Raw genomic sequence first — 17,754 nt, forward strand, 5'->3', positions numbered from 1 at the left:
ACTATGAAGTTAAAATTAATAATTCATAACTAAATCTAACTGAAGCAGCACTAATCGGAAATCAATATCTGTTTATCGATTTATAAGTAGATGTCAATCTCTTCAAAAAATATGAAAAGTTTTCCTTTCCGGAATTGTTTTTCTTATTTAAAATAATCAATAAGTCATCCTTTTAATGTTCACTGATTGTACATTATTGGTAATAAATTGCTTGTAATAAATAATATACAGGCTGTCTACTATAAGAGGGCCACTCCTATGAATCTTGTTTAAAATACGACGTACGTCAAATATCTTTTTATGTTTTTTGTTGAATTTTTTGAGGCCTTTATGCCCGTAAAAACAAATTTGAGATCCATGGCCAACTTTGTGAGTAATCATAAAAAAACCGGAAAAGTACCGAAAGTTTAGGGTCATCTAACTTTTTTATTTTAAGAGATAGAGAAAACTTATTTTAATAAAACTTCATGGCAAAATTGATATCTTTCACCTAGTATAAACAGATTAAAAATATATAACTATAACAATAAACAATTATTTACTAAATAATGACATCACTGGGATAACACATTTGTTTTCATGGCGTGCTACATATAGCGTAAGCTACTTTGTCTGTACAAGAACAATGTTGAAGGCTCAGTTTTCTCTAAAGTAAAAAAAAAACAATATTATAAAAATTTGTGTATTTTGCTTAAAAGAAGTACATTATATTTATTAAATTTTTTGTAGTCTACAACAATTTCTACGCTAACACGAAAATGTTTACATTTTTGATACCAAAATTATAAAAAGGTAATAAAGGCGACATGCAGTACATCGCATAAAAGAAGAAAAACAAGCAATTTTTGTATCCACAGCTTGCTTCGATAACGATTTTTTTTTTGTCTGCTTAAAGGGCGTAGCAAATTACAAAATTTGTAAACACCAGGTGAAAGATATCAATTTTGCAATTGACAAACATATTTTGTCATTGTTCTTTTTACTGCATGCCGTAGTGTACCTAAGTGTAGTTCTAAGGATGAAATAAACAACTATCTACATTTCTAATTATTATTTCTGAGTAAGAGATAACTTGAATAAGTTGGCTAACTTAAAAGTAAATTTTTGTATATGATAATAACAATACTTACTAACTACTTTTTTTACATAACGGAAAAATAAAAGTTTTCTCTCTTCTCAGGTTTTTTCATGGACACATTGAATTTATCCTCAAATAACAAAATACGTCAACATAATTTTAATTGAATTAATGTAGACAATAACAATAATTATAAATATAAAACACAGATTACGATGTTCTTTGTACATATTAAAAAGTTTTCCAGAAACAACAAGACAAATAATAATCAATATATAAAAGTGTTTTTGGAAGTGATTGACAAGAAATTATATTTGAAAAACATAAATTATTTTTTATCACATTATGTATTTATTAGGTACAATTAATCGAGATTTTGGCGAAGGATCCGGGAATTGTTAAAGAGGGCTAAGTATGTTAAACGCATATCGGGCGATACACATACCCAAGGAATTAATGGAAGAGAATAAAAATATTACCTACATATAGAAGAAGTTGCCACTTTATTATATTTCGAGAAATGATATTTTGAGTTTATATCCGTGTGTTGCAGTAGAAATTATTGTTATGCATATTCTATATTTAACGATGCCATAGCTTTATTTCCCGGGTAAAATTAATAACAAAATACAGATTAGTATACAAATTTACTAAATAAGGTGAGCTGCATTTCATTATTAATTTTGAAAATATGACAAATTTGATAGCAATATCAATTTCGTTTCAGTAAAATGTTTCCTTAAATTCGAGAGATTTATTTTTTAAGTCTCCAAAATTGGAGAATATTAAATTTCTTATACAGCTTTTACTAGGCGTATCTTTTGTAATCCCAATAATCTATACAATTCAGTGGCGTAGGTCTAGGGTTGTAATATGTTTATATACAAATTCTATGTCCAAAAAAAATCTCACACAAAAAGGTGATTCTCGTAATACCTATAATGGCCTTTGTAATGGCGTTGTAATTTGGGACAGTGCGCCTTGTAGTTTTGATAAATTAAGTAAATTATGTCCAGTGTCTATGAAGCAGAAGCAAAATTATTAAAATATTCTTTCTATTTACAACTAAGGTAAGAAGTTCTAGTTATTTCTTTAACTTGAAGTTTTATATGACATCTCTCATTTTATTCATGAGTTCTATTTACCATCGAAGAGTGTTGGTTCATTTTTATTATAATTTGTATATTCATAAAGGACTACCATAAATATAAAAATACTTTTAGTCAATTTAAATCATTATCGTGAATAGTTTACGAAATCAGAGTTATGATAAATATAATTTCATCTTAGTTAATCTCTATTAACAGTTCAATAAAAGGTAGGAATATACGAGTATATTTATGTACAATTAAAACAATTCATAAAAATACAAAACATCACTATACAGAAAAATATTTTCAATAGGTGTCTTACCTGTATTTGCATTTCTATGTAAGTAAACCGTACCTAGTCTTGCATTAAGAAAATTCCTTTTTATCAAGAAAACACTTATCTGAACAATGCAAAATTACATGATTCAAGATTACCTTTATTTATATCGCAAACAGATATAGTTATTCTTAATCCAAGTTAACATTTTTATCTGTGCAACTTTTCAAAAGTACCCAGTTGTATTTCAAATACTATATCTACCTTCATAATACGCGGTCGTCAACATTTTTTAATCATGGCTGACTTTGTAAGCCCACACAAACACTAAAAACTAATTAAAATTTTCTCGCCTCTCGGTCCATTGAAAAATAATTTACTAGAGTATAAGTTTTTTTTTCAGGCATTAAGCGCACCGTCGTCGCTAGACTAACGAAAATATAGTAGGACATGGTATAGTTAAACTTCCGTCCGACGAAGAAAAGTAAATTTAGCTCCGAGTTACTTTAGTCTTTAACGCGTTAGCACAGCGACTAGGTCGAAATCGAAGCAGCGGCTGTAGCCGGTGTGCCTTATCGTGTGCGATTGCAGTGAAGAAATTGCGTGAAGAATGGCGGAAACAATAGAGGAGTCCTACGAGACGGAGGTCCGACGAAAGATCGTCAGGACCAAATTTAACATAGAGGAAGTAAGTGATGATTTCATAAATTTAATTCAAACATTGCCATAAGGCGTTCACGTTCACGTGTTATTTTTGCGCAACAAAAACGCTACACTTTTGGCGGTAAAAGTTATTTTTTTATGTAAAGCATTATCATTTCTTATTGAAACTATTTTGCTTTGTGTCCAGGCCCAAGTGCTCCTAGAACTAAAAATAAAAAACATGTCAATATTACAAACCACTTCACTGACGCACATGTTATATATAAAATTCAGAGCAAGATTTCCCTTTACTTAGTATCATTCTAAAAATCCGCCAATCCAACTGAAACAACACATTTTTCGAACGCCCACTATATGTGGCTTTTGTTACATTGTCCCAAGCAACGTCCAATTGATTTTACAATTATATAATCGATTTTCCTACGTGCACTTAGTTCATTCACGCTAAGGTAGAAGCTACCTTATGACCCTGGTGGTATGTCTAGGGTGTAAGACGATTTTTTTATATCTATTGTTGACAATAATGGCAGCATAAACGTCAGTATTGTTTAGCAGTGGTAGATGAGAATGACGGATTCAACAAAAATAGAAACGCGTAAATTTGTGTAGTTAGTTTCTCAAACACAAATTTTAACTGCTGAAAATTAATTCTATTTAAAGTTCGGGCAATAAACAAAGTAATTTTCTAATAATTTAATGCTGGCTGGCATAGTGTGCATATTAGATTTATTCAAAATATAAGGAAAAAAATATTAATCAGGCCGAATTGGAAAAGCAGGGTATTCGAAATTATATATTAATTACTTCTACACGTGGAACGCTGATTAGTACACAGTTCTGTCACCTTAAATACTTTTTTAATCGAGGTTCTTCGAATCGAATATGATACATTTTAAAAGATTGTATGAAATTTTTCGATTAAGAAACATTAAATTTAACAATTTCTTTAAAACCATTTTAAATCGGTTTCAAACAGGATTCTAGATACCTTCCTTTTAAGATGTTTACAAGGAACTGGTGTTTTGCCATGATAATGCTCGTACGTATTAATTTATGCAAAAATTGAATTATTATGTTGATCCTATCCTAGTAATTCTATCCAAATGTGTTTTTCTCCATAGATATTTTTGCAACAAAATGTATTGGCTAATTCCTCTCGTCAAAATAAACAAAAGAACAAAAATAAAATTGTTTTTTTCTATTCTCAAAAATGGGATGTAATAACAGTTTTTTTAATAAAATACAAGAACAATAATAATTGAAGATATCTTATGTACTACAAATTTGGTATAATGGAGTTCGCTCATTGTACAATTATACAGAATGTATGTAAAGTACAGCATGTAACACGAGAGATTTATGGATTAAAATATACCAATTTAGACCAACCTATACTGGGTACTTGAGAAAAAGATAGATCGAAGATCAGGGAATAACAGAATATTAAATAATAAAACGAGTTTTTCTTGTGCATGGATCATCATCTTTGAGGTATAGAGTGCCAAAGAACTAGTCTCATCTTTTCCAAATAAACAATACATTGCACTTAAACTTGGTACACGTAAGTTTTTGAAGATGTAAATTTTTGACATTTACCTATAATGTTATCAAGTTACATTTTACGTACAAACTATTTTTCGTTAATGTTGGTGAAAACACATTGTTTTTGCAAAAAACTCATTCAGTGTTTTAAAGTCAATTAAAATTTATTTTTTAATATACAGTGTGTCCGAAAACAGAATGGATACTTCAAAGAAACTTTATTATGTCCAGAATAATTCTTTCAAATATAGAAATGGAATTCTGAATTATCGTATTGATAAGTGACAAAAAATAATTCAAAATTATTTTTTATACTGTAAAATGTTATTTAGGTAATCATAGACGTACAAAAAAAGTGATGGCATTCCAAAGAAAAATAACACCCTTACGTCATTACCTTACATATTCGAGTAATACATTACACTCAGCTAAATACAAATACATGCCAACTAATAAGTCTACATGAAACTGTTTTAAAGTTATATTAAAAATATTTTTTTATGACACCGCATTGAGAGCGCTACCTATATCTCAGTAGGCATTAAGAGTAAATTGATTTACATTGACTTATTTTGATCCAACAAATCTCTGGTTTTGCTTTGTCCACGTGTTTTCCTCCTTTTTGTTAGGGAATGATGGTAAGATCAAAATTTTAGGAAATCTTGTAATTTAAAGAAATACAAAAAAAACGAAACAAAGAAAATCCAATTGTCGGTTTTTGAACATCCAATTTTTTTATTTTTACGTTATAAGTATATTATATGACTGCATTGACAGTTTAACAATATTTTTGTTTATCTACTGACCTAGTACAATGGATAAAGTCAAAATTGCCATAGAATTGGTTTTTTTTATTGAAATATACACTTTTCTGTGATAAATAAACAAATAAACATTTTTATTTGTTTTTTATTAGTAAAATTAATTTGTTTTTTTCTTTTTTAATAATTTAATCTATTAAAATAGATACCTTTCTCTTTTTTGATACAGTGTACCCACTTACCGCTGTTGGAACTGTACCCACAGAGAATATGGTTAGTGGTCAATTTCGATTCTAAAGACACATTACTTTGTTAAAATAAGTTATTTTAGTACCAACTGGCAACGAAAATTATTATCTAATAGTGTAATTTGATTTTTGACTAACATCATAGTTCAGCACAAGGCCTCAAACCTAAAAATGTTACTACCGCGCTATTGCTGTTCACTTGCATTTACATAATATCTATAGTTGTAAATAAACAATAATCGTCATAGCATTTATGAATTGTATGTACAGGAAACTATAGTAAAAAATCAAGTTATTTTGGAATTACGATATCAATTGGCAGCAGAATATTCTAAAATAAACAATTTCGACAGGTAGTAAACCTCCGTTCTGAAGTTGCAGTCACACTGGTATATTTTTAAAATTTTTATAAGTAGCTTTAGGTAATAATAGATATTCTTGTTTATAAACATGATTTTGCGCATTATTTTGCATGATTTTTCCTGAAATGAAATGATGACTTTTATTTCTGTCTACTATTTGTTTATCTCAAATTTTAAAGAGTAAAAATGGTTTTCCGTATTATTCCTTGAGTGTTTACTGAATTCAGAAGTGAAGTGAATAAATTATTTAACAGTTTCGACGTGTTTTATTCCTAGTTTCGTTTCGTGTCACAGACGGTGCTATTACGATTCGTAAAATTTATTAATCCAAAATGTGTTATATCAACAACACAGAAATATATATATATATAGTTTTCATCGGATATAAGTTTATGCGTTCTGAAGAAATTTAAGAAAATATTTCATAAGCGCGAGACAATTAAGGATTTGTTTTGTATACGGGGTGTTCCAACGAAAAGGATTTGGACTATAATTCAGAATGATGGACAGACAGAGGTGAAAATACCCGATTTTAAATTAATTGAGAGTAGGTATTATGTATTTCCATTTAGAAAATGTGCCACTTCAGTTTTTAATAAATGTTAATCAAATTTTGTGAAGCTAATATAAATCATTAGAGTATAAAACTTAAATTTGTAATTCGTAACGTAATAATAATATACAAAAATTATTTTTGTGGCGTGTTAATTTCTTGATAGAAGAATATCGTAGCGAAATTCGCTCTAGCTCTGCTTTGTTTATACACTTGTTTACTTATTTGTTTCATGATGTTTATAGAATATGTACTGTTTCTTTTTTTCGTATTTTTAGAAGCTTAGAGATTGTTGTATACCGTTCTTAGAAATCGAAATTCCGTGAAACAAAGAAACATATATAAATGCCGAGCTAGTGCGGGGGGGAGTTTTTGGAAGGTGAAGTGTCAAAGTTGTCGAAGAATTTGTGTGGATTAAATTGTGCTAAATAAAGATAATTTGGTACAATATAAACTGTTTTTATTAGATAAAATTTCCAAATATTTAGTTAATTCTTAATTTACAGAAACGCAAAGATGCGAAAACTTTAATTGTACATATCTAATGGATATCTACTACCTATTACACTAACCGATTTAAACATTCTCTATTTAGGTGCAACTTTCATAAATAGATCAAAATAAAATCATTTGAATGTAAAATTCGTCAATAAAAATGCCGAATATAGTAAATATGAAAAAACAATTCTTACAAGAAACTTTAAGGTTGCAGTCAGTTTCTCCGCAACTATCGTTGTGGAAAAATTTGTGTTAAGTTGTTCTTAGTTTGTTAAATTGTGTATAAATTTTGATTTTTTAAATTTGTGTCGATATGTTACGTGAGTAGTTAGATTTTTTTTATTTCTTACAGTATTTTAATTAGCCCTTTAAGTATTTTGTAATTTAATAAATGAATTAGTTATTGACGGAGTTGACAGAAATTATTTATAAAATCTCAGCCACGTCAGAAGTTGTGAATATCAATTATATTGTCTAGGCTAAAACAAAATATTCTTTCAATTAGACTTCGTCTGTTGTTCACATATTTTTATTTTAGTTTCTCAAATAGGTCCACACGTAGTTTAAAAATAAATGTAAGAACAGGACATTTTAAATCAGCGTAAACTGTCTGAACCCATCATGACCATTGAACCCAGTTTTATGAAGGTTTGTTCTAAAAATAATGAAAATGAAATGGTCATGGAACATACAGAGGAGTACGGAGTACTACTGAATTTTTAGTTATATAACTGTAATACGTTTTGTTATTACAATGAATACAAAGTATCGTACCGCCACAAGCAAGTGTCTGCATCATAGCAGGTTGGTTTCGACGGCCTGACTAAAATAAACAACGTATTTTGATAGATTATGTTTACATTTAGCAGTTTACTGATTTTCTGTTTCGTTTCACGTTCATTTACGTGAAGGATATTATTTGAAGTCAACTGATGCATTCGAAATATGAAAAGGTTTATAGGAGCATCAAAGCTTGATATATTTTCTTTATAATAGCTTGCATCATTTTCAATTAAACTGTTAATCTAATATACTTGTACGATATTCCATTTTATTTTAATATTTTATTAGGTCTTTTGAAATTTTCGAAATCCTTAGATTTTTTTTCAGTAAAAATTGTAAACACATGATTATCTATTACCTATAACTCCTACTCTTGGATATTTTGCACATAAATTTCTCAATTTATAAAAGAATATTTAATCACTCATATACCTCTATCTATTTATCTGTAAATATTGCAGTATTTATCAACTTCGTAAATTATTCTCTTAAGTAGCTATAAACATTGTTGTCAGAGCATCTATTTATTTATTTATTTAACTTTTTTCATTATATTCAAAATTATGGATTGCAAAACAGCTTATGTCTTTAAATGAGATATTTTGTGTTACATTTGAAATAAGAATATCAACTCAATTATTATTTATATATAAAAAAATACTCAAATTATCAGCGTCATTATAAATGGAGTAGGTATTTTAGAACATATTTTTATTCAATGTTTTCATCTTAGAAAGACATTAGGAATCAGTTTTTTTTCATAATTTGGATTATTTTGGAAACATCTTGCTTTTATACCTAGAAAAATTTATTATTTGACCGTGGCACAGTAAATTGCGTTTTTCTCAAGTTTTTTGAAAAATTTAACTAAAGTATCTTTTGTGAAATGAGATTTTATTTCATAACATGTGACACATGATGCAGAAAATCTAATCTCGTTAGTTATATTCTGAGAATGTCATCTCTACAAGATGGTTGGAAACTAATAATAATTACATATTTATCATCTTTAAAAACTTAGTTGTGCCATTACTGTTACGAATTGTTTTTGAATACTAAAAAAAGGTCTCATAGCCTGTGGGAAAAAATCGTCTCATTATTTGATGTTCTATGAATCTCTGAATTTCTGACATATTTTCTCCTGTATATTATATATGGGGCATTCCATGCCAAATCACTGAAGTCTGGCTGGACCACTTTTATTTCTTGTAATTTTTTCGGTATCATTTAGTATCCATTAAGAGTAGCTTTCATGAATTTTTTCGAAATTTTATTTCATCCCCTCAAGATGTTATGAACATTTGGATATTCATTGAGTAAAAGGTTGAGTAATACGTTGAGTAAAAAATTTTCAAATACCTGCAACTTGGCAAAAACTAAAGATATACATTTTTTTCTTCATTTATTTCCTGTTGGGACATAGTTTTATAAAAATATATAAAAATATACATTTTTAGTTTTTGGTTTAAAAATCAAAAAACAACTCAAAAAACTAAGTGTATTATTTAAATTTTTTTTATAAAACAACATCTAAAAACGAACATAAAAAAATATATTTTTAATTTTTGCCAAGTTGTAGGTACTTGAAAATTTTTGGTCCAAAATATTCAAATGCTGATAACTTCTTGAGCAGTTGAAACAAAAATTTTAAAAAATTCATGAAAGCTTAGATATTACCAATCAAATTAAAACTAAAATCAGTCACAAACAAATTAATGTTGTTTGACATATGCCTACAAATTATTTTTCCATTATAAAGTTTTATTAAAGGATTTACTATGTTCTCCAAAAACAAAAATATTTAAAAAGAAAGAGAATGTTATGCTTTTTAAAAAGTAAAAGGATCATGCGTTAGATCATGAAATTACAAAACTCCTTGGGTACTATTAATTATTATATTTGTTAAGGAAACTATATGTCTAAGTAATTAAACATGTTGCAATTTCTATTTGCATATTTTAGACTTGTGTTCTGTTGCTTCACAATGGAGTAGTTCCGATAATTAAATTTTTTCTTCCGCACTTAGATATTATCTATTCAAATATCATTGTGCAAAATGAACAATGCATGCAATAAGGTATTAAATAAAATTCAAATATTTTTATGATAGTTTGGGAGTACACATTTTTAACTCGTGTTGGAACTAAAAATTTTCTTATAAAACTTGTACGAATTAATAGAATTATTATAGTTTAATATTATAATCCAGTTACCTATAATTTAATTACTAATTATTACAAATTATAGACTAGTAATTATATAGATAATATAATAATTATTATTAGTACTTAGTTTTTTAATGTGCAGTACGAAATGAAGTTTTACGTATGTACACTTACCTACTTTAATTATTAACAATACATATAATATGTTTTTTAAGCGTTTTATCAATTATTTGATTTCAGTTACCTATTACACAAAGGCGTATTTCATTCGTTATAGTATTTTAGAGCTTTTTTATATTTTCAAATATCTGTTGTAAAGATATAATTGTTCCTAGGGTGCTAATATTAATATATGGGTGTTATTAGAAAAACAATTTCATATGTTGTTTTGAAATATATATATATATATATTATATAATCTACGATTTACTCATTTTTTGAAAAAATTAATACGCAATTTATTTGTAAATGTAAATTTTCTAAGTCAATGCGTTATTTACAAAAATGTGCAAAATAATAAAAAACAATATCTAAACCTTTAAATTTTTATTTAAACATATACGTAGAGAATTTTTTTGACCAGTTTAGCAAGAGCTGGAGCGTAGAGCATTGCTTATACAACAAAAAACTACTAAGCTGATAAACGTTCATATGTAACATAAACAATTTCAATTGAAATTATTTATTCTTTTTCCTAAGTGTATCTGTGGACAATAAAAAGTTTTCAACTTAAATTACTTATGGCCTGTTCAAAACAAGCATCGTTCTTTATACCCCAAAGGGGTTGAAAGATATACAGGGTGTGGCGTGTATAATCGATAAAAATTAAACTACAGCTTCCTGATGATATTTGTAAAAGAAAACTCGTATACGAAAAAGTTCTATCTTCGCGTTTTTTTTTTGTAAATTAAAGCTCTTTTATTCAACGAAAATGAAGGCTGATCCTGTGTTATTTATTAAAAACTTTGGAAATGTTTTTATGCGACCCGAGATGCAACCTTATAATTTAAGTCGGTATAATCTAATACTAGTAATACTAAAAGAAGGTTAGGTTACATTGTCAAAAAATTGTATTTGTATTGAATTCATTATTCAATTAATTATTAAATATTAATTATCGTCCATCGACCCATCAATGTTAAAAAGTGAAGATTCCAGACAAAAGTTTTTATTTTGTAATTCCACGATAGTGACAGTGTAATTTTTATAAAGAAGTAAAAAATAAGAATAACATGCCGATTACATTAAAAACGAGATTCTTATTTGTTACCTTGCTTAATTTTTTAGTTTGTGCACAAACTAGTTTTACAATGAACCGAGAAAACAACTGCATTTACTATTTCCGAACGTGTCGATATGGTGTTAGTGTATGGTGCAGCCGGAGAAAATGCACTTGCGGCGACTGGGTTGTACCGGGAACGTTGGCCATAACGTCACCTCCATGTGCAAATACAATCCTACAGTGCGTTCAGCGGCTGCGAGATACAGGAAGTGTTATTCCTCGAGGAGAAGGATGTGGTCAGCAAGTGAACCTTAATGTTGAAGATGCAGTGTTGGAAAATCTCGACGAAGATCCCACAATTAGTACTCGACCACTCGCACAGCAAGAAGGAACCTCATCTCGTACCGTACATAGTACATAGCATCTTAAGGCGCCAGCTGTTGCACCCCTATCATCTGCAGCCAGTTCAACAGATTTTACCTCCGGATTATGATCAATGAATGCGTTTTTGCAGATGGTTTTTACGACAATGTGCCAATCAAGTAGACTTTCCTGCTTATGTTTGTGTAACAGATGAGGCGACATTTACCCGTGATGAAGAGAGTTTCCATAATATGCACATATGGGCCGATGAAATCCTCAGGCGATTAAGGAAACTCATTTTCTACATCGGTTCTCGGTAAATGTATGGGTTGGCATAATAGGCGATGTACTTGTGGACTATTTCTTTGAAGGACGACTAAATTGACCAAAAGATGCTGACTTTTTGGAGAATCGGTTGCCTGAATTATTGGACGATGTGACATTACAAGTTCGGGCACGCATGTCTTATCTTCAAGATGGGGCTCCTCCACACAGTACTCGAGAAGTAACGACATTTTTGAATGAAATGTTTCCTCAGCGATGGATTGGACGCTTTGGTCCTGTGCCGTAGCCACCTCGGTCATCCGATCTAAATCCAATGGAGTCACTTGAAGTCATTGGTTTACAATACTCCAATTGCTACGGTGGAAGAATTGCGAAACCGTATACCATGCCTGTATCCGCGCTAATGGGGATCAATTTCAACATTTTGTCTAGAAATGGTAAGTTTTATTTCATTTTGTTCCATATTTTAATGGAGTTTGTTTAGCGCACGCAGTTGGCAACTACAGATGCTTACGGATGTTGTTTTATTTGCGAACTCTTACAGTAACAACAATGCATTTAAGATAATAATTACTATTAATTATTATAAGAAAATATCAGTTTTTTTTAAATATCTATTTTTCTTAGTTTGTACCTTTGCATTAAAAAATCTCCAAAAATTGAGAAGTATCTTCTATCTTTCAACGACGATTTGTTTACGCGGCTGGTCTACTCTACAGCACGTAACTCATCGTACAGCACACGGACAGGACCGTTCCAGAGAAAATATTTTGATCCATAATTGAACTTTAATTTATGAAAAAAAAACGCCAAAATAGAACTTTTTCATATAAGATTTCTCTATTACAACATCGTTAGGAAGCTGTAGTTTAATTTTTATAGATTACACGCCACCCCTGGAGAGTGAAGAAAGATTGCGATTTATCTGAATAAAGGCTGTCATTTTCCGCCACTGAGTGCCTTAGTTGGAGGAATTATTATGTTAACAACAAAATAGTGTACTGGGTGATAGAAGTGGGAGGAAAATTGGCAGTATGCCCAGTAGTATATTTCTCATCTTCCTTTTATTAAATATATGTTAAACCCCTTTAAATGTCTTAGGTCGGACATGTTTTTTTTGTTAACTGTACCTATTATTGTTAATCATGTGATTTCCCTCGGGTACTCGAATTGGATGCTTACACTTACACAATAAACGATTAATAAATTTGGACATATTTTTGGCCAAAAGTTTTTTAGGGCATATGTTAAGTTGTGCTAAGTTTTTACAGTTCAATAAATCAGTAACGATATTCTTGTTCAAAGCAATTGTTCTGTAATATTTTTCTATATAACTATTTTTGGCTTATTTCATAAGCCTATTAGAATAAATATATTACTGTACTTCATCTTATGCTGATATTTTCTGAAGGACGTAAATAACTGTACTACGACTATGATAAATCCTTAACGCCTGTTGCTCTGAACCAGAGAGAAAATATAATTGTAAATACTTTAACACGATTTCTAGTAATTCTTAGAATAAAAGTTGGTGCTGTGAATGAGATTCAAGGTGAGAACTCCAATTTTTCTAGGGACATCAAGAAAATTATACAATTTGGCCAGCGTCGTAAATTTCTATGCCCAATTCGATTTGATGGAATTAGGACGCTCTTATAAATTTGGGCAATTTATAATAGCGTCGCATTTTATTAGGTTTACATATAAACGAGCCAAAATAGTGCGCCGATTTAGCTTATTATGATTGCCAAAATTTTTTTTATCGAAATACAGAAAAGTTAAAGATTAGAATTTAGAAAACATAATGACGCATTTACTAAGTATCTATCTACAGGCTTATTGATTGATTTTATGAAATCTATTTTAGTAGTTAGGAATGGAATAAATTATATTTAGAGCCCGTAACCTCAATATTTTATATACATTAATATCATTGAAACTAATATTATTCTGGAACATATGTCTTGTTTTATTGCGAGCTCCTTTACAAAAGCTCAATTATCAAAGGCTGATTTATAAGTTTATAGCAATATATTTACTCCTAGATTTGTTTAGATATATTTTTTTTTAATTCTAGCTATTACTTGGAATCATGATAGGTAATTATTTGGTTAATACAAGAAACTGACTATATTTTAAATATGATAAGCATTAATCTCATAATGCAACATTAGTATAAACAGTTCCATGAAATATTAATTTTTCAGTTGAAAAACATATTTATATTTTAACATTAATTATTTTTTAATTTAAAATTATCTGAACATTACTTATTTGATTTATAATTTATTTTTAATTTACAAATAATTATCCTTTAACCGCAAAAAGTACAAAGAGTGCTAATAATCTGGAAAGTTAAATTTTGGGACGTCATTTACTATAATGGTGGTTCATAAGGTGTTTTATGGAATATTCTCTATATTTTTAAATAACTGATGTCTACACAAAATTGCTTTCACGAAAAAGTCAGGTTTGATTCTTAATTCCATTCTGCATTTCACCTTGTGTGATAGGTATTTGATACTATCTTAAGGCTGGCATATTATAGACAAGAAATGGCACTTTTAGTAAGACAATGATAGAACAAGTAAATTCATCGAGGAAGTGACGAAGCGCAATGCTAAACTAGAGCAACTTCCATTAATTTTTCGCATTGAAAGATCATGGAGAATACTTATATACACATCAAAAAATGTACCTTTCCTATTTTGTCCAGCAAATTTATAAAGATTGTCAATAACTGTGATTAATGCATGTATTAATAGTTTCCTAAAAGCTTTTTGCGGTTTGTGATTATGTTTATATACAGGGTGTCCCACCACGAACTCCATCGATGGATAACTGGGACACCGTTAGAAGGATTTTTTTGAAATTGTGATGGTGTGATACAGGCCTACCAAGCTAAAATATTTTCTAGGTCATCGTACTTCCGGTTATACCGGAAGTCGACACTAACTTTCTTATTTTAAATGGAACCCCCTGTATATTATTGCATATTTGAAAAGAGCATCTATTTTTAAGTTGAAAACATATAGCACACTCCATATGGTCAATCCTAAGATTGACTATTTCCGAGATATTTTGATTTTTAAGCAAAAATTGACAGTTGCAGCAAAATTTAGTTTTCCCGGAATCATAGATTTATTTTTTGTGAAAATTGGACAATTTGTAGAGGAAGACCAAATTTATCGAATTTGAGATGAAAATTTTCCAGTTTTTTTACAGGGTGGTCAAAAAAAATGATCGAATATGAAGTTCAGAAAATGTGGAAAACCCGAAATTTTTAAATGGAAACCCCTATTTTTTAACGTGTTCGCATTCTGCACTAAAATTAAGTGCAACATTGTTAAAGTTTCCATATATTTATTTAGTTCCTTGTGGGTCGCTGCTCTAATAGAATCTGGTGATATATGCTATTTTATTTGGGAGGCTAAAAAATAGTGTGTATAGTACTCCAGTAACAACAAAGAAAAATTGTATGCATAGAGTAAGACAAGCATTTGAGCATCTATCACCGGATTCTATTAGAGCAACGACCCACAAGGAACTAATCTGAAGGTGCGAAAAATGTTCAGAAGTTGAGAAGTTGAAGGAAGACATTTTGAACATTTTTTAAAATAAATTTGACAATTAAAAACCTGTGACAGTTGTCATGTTGATTGTTACTTACCTGTCACGCCCAACCTAAAATGTGCGAAATAAATGGAACATCATTTTAAGAAAAGGGAAATGTTTATTCATAAATAAAATGAAAACCACTGGGTTTAGGTATAGGGTAAACTTTAACAAAGCTACACCTATTTTTTTTTGCAGAATGCGAATGACGTTAAAAAAATTAGGGGTTTCCATTTAAAAATTTGGAGTTTTCCACATTTTCCGAACTTCATATTCGATCTTTTTTTTGTGACCATCCTGTATAAAAACTAGAAAATTTTCATGTCAAATTCGAAAAATCAGGTCTTTCTCTACAAAATGTCCAAAAAATAAATCTATATTTCCGGGAAAACTAAATTTTGCTGACAGACTGCATCTGTCAATTTTTGCTTAAAAATCAAAATATCTCGCAGTGTGCTATATGTTATCAACTTAAAAATAGATGCTCTTTCGAAAAATGCAATAATATGCAGAGGGTTCAATTTAAAATAAGAAAGTTAGTATCAAGTTCCGGAATAACCGGAAGTACGATGACCTTGAAAATATTTTAACTTGGTAGGCCCCACGGTCCGCACCATTACAATTCCAAAAAAATCCTTCAAGTGGTTTCCCAGATATCAATCGATGGAGTTCGTGGCGGGTCACCTTGTATAGTACCGTACGCGATTTTCTGATGTTCAAAAGGCGTGCAAAATTCAAGAAACGTAAGATAAGCATATGAGGTAAAATATATATTTTTATTTCTATATTGTTTCTAACTTGCTTAAATTTTCTGAATGCTGGACAAAAAATTGTGCATATAAACGCCTCCCTTAAAATAGATTTTGTGCGGATTTCCATTAAGTATGTAAAATTATATAGTGTGTCAAATTAAAAAAAGAACGTTTGCTGCGGTAAATTGACGCAAAGCATGTACAGTCAAAATTATTTTTAAGATATGGAGCATCATATGGTATGTAACGTCCCAAAATTAAAGACAATTCTGCAAAATTACGCACTAAATTTACAACCCGTATAATAAAAGTTTGGGAGAAGTTATATTTTATTTTTAGTAAGTGAGTTATACTGCAGACGAATTTTCTTTATTCGATTTAAGTATATATACGTTTTGCATTTGAGAATAATTGTTTCCGTAACAAAAATTAAGTATTTTAAAAGAAATCTATATCTATATTATATTTTTAGTAGGAGATTTGAGCTATATTATAGACAAATCGAACTGATATTTTGGTTTGACCTGTTGAAAACAAAAATTGATGGCAAGCATTTTTTATATCTGACAAAATAATTTCTTGTAATGCGTTGCCAATTTCAAAAACAGGATTATATTAGAAACCATCTAACAATAGGTATACAAAGAAAGTGTGGAAATAAAAGATATACGTATAAACAAGTTTATATGCCAAGACACTGAAATATTTCGTTTAACATGTGAGAAAGATTTCTTTATTCGGAAAAATTTGGATATATTTTTTTTTAATTTGTGTGCGTGTTCTATTTAAAATAACAGAAGAAGAACATAAGAATAGCAAAAATGATTTAAATTTATCAAAATAATATACCTATTTATTAGATAGATTGGTAGTTGATGTTTTTTAGGGGGCATGAAAATTGGAGGCTCATTGTGTACCTACTATTTTACAGACACGATTTTTTATCGTGACTGCAAACTGTATAGGAACATAATGTTGATATTTTCCTGATAATAAGTATACAAATTAATTTATGATTATTTTTTGGTCAACATGTTTTTAACAGTTGTATATGAGTCATTATATCCTTTTAAAAATGAATAACAAAACATAATTTCGGTTTTTCATTTCAGTGGTTCATAATTTTGCTCAATATTTAGGTCAAGCATACTTTTAAATTACATTTAGGTTTTTAATAAAAGACAAACGACCTCCATGATGTTATTACTTCATACATTTGTGTTTGGCTTATTTTAACCCTATTTGTTGAGCAAACACATTAATGAGAAAATAAAAGACAGTAATGATCGAAAAATATTTTATTTAGGTAATATAGGTCACTTATGATTTCGAGTTGTTTCAATAAATTTAATGAAATTATAGCCGCGAAAATAAAAGTTTCCTTTATTATAAAAACTTCAAATAACATTAATTTAAACATCAGAAAAGTTTAAAGTTTCCTAGAATAACTTGAATGGAAACTTTGTGTATAGTACAACAGTGATTTGATTTTTTTC

At 29.3% G+C, this 17,754-nt stretch overlaps 1 protein-coding gene across 1 annotated transcript in view; it reads left to right on the forward strand.

Annotated features, from left to right (window-relative positions):
* Positions 1 to 2,944: 2,944 nt before the first annotated feature.
* LOC108914331 (tropomodulin) overlaps positions 2,945 to 17,754 on the forward strand; it is a 145,943-nt gene continuing 131,133 nt past the window's right edge. Inside the window, exon 1 of the mRNA XM_018720118.2 lies at positions 2,945 to 3,134. Within this exon, the coding sequence (XP_018575634.1) occupies positions 3,057 to 3,134 (78 nt within the window). The 5' untranslated portion in view covers positions 2,945 to 3,056. The remainder of the gene's footprint in view (positions 3,135 to 17,754) is intronic.

The sequence above is a fragment of the Anoplophora glabripennis genome, unplaced genomic scaffold (genome assembly GCF_000390285.2).
Source record: "Anoplophora glabripennis isolate ALB-LARVAE unplaced genomic scaffold, Agla_2.0 scaffold792, whole genome shotgun sequence".
NCBI classification, from domain to species: Eukaryota; Metazoa; Arthropoda; class Insecta; order Coleoptera; family Cerambycidae; genus Anoplophora; species Anoplophora glabripennis.